Below are 1750 nucleotides of genomic sequence, written 5' to 3'. Positions count from 1 at the left end.
AATCTAGCTGAAAGACAAACGTAGACCTAACAAATACAGTATGAAATTTTAAAACTAAAATTACAAATAGAAAACAAAAAAAAAAAAAAAAAAAAAACAATGAGTTATAATTTATGCAAGTGAAGAAAAAAAAAAAAGAAAATCCTTCTTAATAGAAAACATCAATTTCAGAATTAAAAACTTGGATAATGCAGAACGTCAAATACGACGTTTGGAAGAACGTTTACGTGCTGCTGATTTAGAAAAAGCAGCAATTGAGAAGGCTAGAAAATTCCTGGAAGAAGAGATAAACAAATTACACCAGTTAGTAGTGTATTTAATTAATTGAATTTTAAATTAATGGGTGAAAAAACTTTTAATAATGTTTCAAATTTTTAATCGTATTTTCAGTTTATCTTTACTTATTATTATAATAGTGATAATGATGATATTTTAAGAATTCAATTCATCTATTATTCATTATGTATTTATTAATTTCAGCTATATGCTAGATTAATTCACAATGGCTTTCCTTAAAATTAACTTCAAAATTAATTCAAACTGGATTTAAAAAAGAAATATTTGCAGACAATATCAAAAGGCAACAGCAGAGGAAGAACGAAAAGCTCGCGATAAACAACATGAAATTAATCTTGGATTAGAAGAAGAATATAAGAATCGGTAAGTATATTAAAAATAATAATCAGAAAATGTTTATCTTATAATTTCAATAAGATCCATAAAATCATTTATTTAGTTTACGTAGCTTATAGCAATTAACTAAATTAAAAAGTTAATTTTTTCTTTTTTTTTAGCATTAACGAGCTAAAAAGTCGCATCGAGACAATTCAACGTGATAATACGAAATTGAAAACTGAGCTAAATACAATGAGGGATAAATATCGAGATACTGAAAATGAATACAATATTACACTAAGAAAATTGGAAGAAAAAGGTTTTATGAAACAATCTCCTTTGAAATTATATTTTAATGTTTAAAATTCAAAAATCTAACAAATCATTTGAAGAAATTAAATTTCGTTTTATTTCATTTTATTTATTTATTTTTTTTTGTTAAAAAAAAAAGAAATCATCTTATCATTTAGATGCTGCATTGCGTCATCTTGATGAAACTAAACGTCAATTTACCAATGAACTTGATCAACAACGAACACGTTATGATACATTAAATTCTGAATTTGATAGACTAAATAATGAATATGAGAATGCTAATAAGACAGTTGTAACATTGGAACAAACAGTTCGTGAAATTAAACAACAACGAGATGAATATGGGTAAGAAAAAAAAAGAAATTGAAATATAAATTCAAACAAATTTATGGATTTTATTTCATTCTAAACAAAAAAATTTTAAAAAAAAAACCTATAAATAATAAACAGAAATTTGCAAAAAAAAAAAAAAATTTTAAACTGAATAATTAATATTATCCTGCGATCAATTTATTTCCTATAATACAATTTAATTAAAAGAATTTTTGGTATGAAGCAAATTCATTGCTTTTATTCAATAAAAAAAAAAAGAAGGAAAAAACCAAAAATAGACGAATAAAATGAGGGGGAAAAAAAAAAGGAATTCGTCATTTGTTTCATTTTCTTTTATAAAATTCTGCTTTTCTTCCACTTTACATCATCGTTTTATATTACTTAAAGAAAAAATCTATTTATTTCCCATTTTTCGTTGTTTTTTTTCTCCTTTTTTTCACCTCCACAATTTTCCTCTTTCTCATTTTATTTGAAGATTTTATTTTTT

The 1750-nt window shown here is 23.4% G+C and overlaps 1 protein-coding gene across 1 annotated transcript in view; it reads left to right on the top strand.

Moving 5' to 3' along the window:
* Nucleotides 1–99: 99 nt before the first annotated feature.
* Nucleotides 100–1750, top strand: part of LOAG_18552 (hypothetical protein) — a gene marked incomplete at both ends in the record, with an annotated part of 5773 nt that continues 4122 nt past the window's right edge. The window contains 5 exons of the mRNA XM_020451215.1: nucleotides 100–119; nucleotides 172–303; nucleotides 568–660; nucleotides 795–934; nucleotides 1086–1275. Coding sequence (XP_020305021.1) covers nucleotides 100–119; nucleotides 172–303; nucleotides 568–660; nucleotides 795–934; nucleotides 1086–1275 — 575 coding nt within the window. The remainder of the gene's footprint in view (nucleotides 120–171; nucleotides 304–567; nucleotides 661–794; nucleotides 935–1085; nucleotides 1276–1750) is intronic.

This window comes from Loa loa (genome assembly GCF_000183805.2).
Source record: "Loa loa unplaced genomic scaffold supercont3.360, whole genome shotgun sequence".
NCBI classification, from domain to species: domain Eukaryota; kingdom Metazoa; phylum Nematoda; class Chromadorea; order Rhabditida; family Onchocercidae; genus Loa; species Loa loa.
Note: the sequence above shows the minus strand (reverse complement) of the source record. Positions and strands in the feature narration are given on the sequence as shown.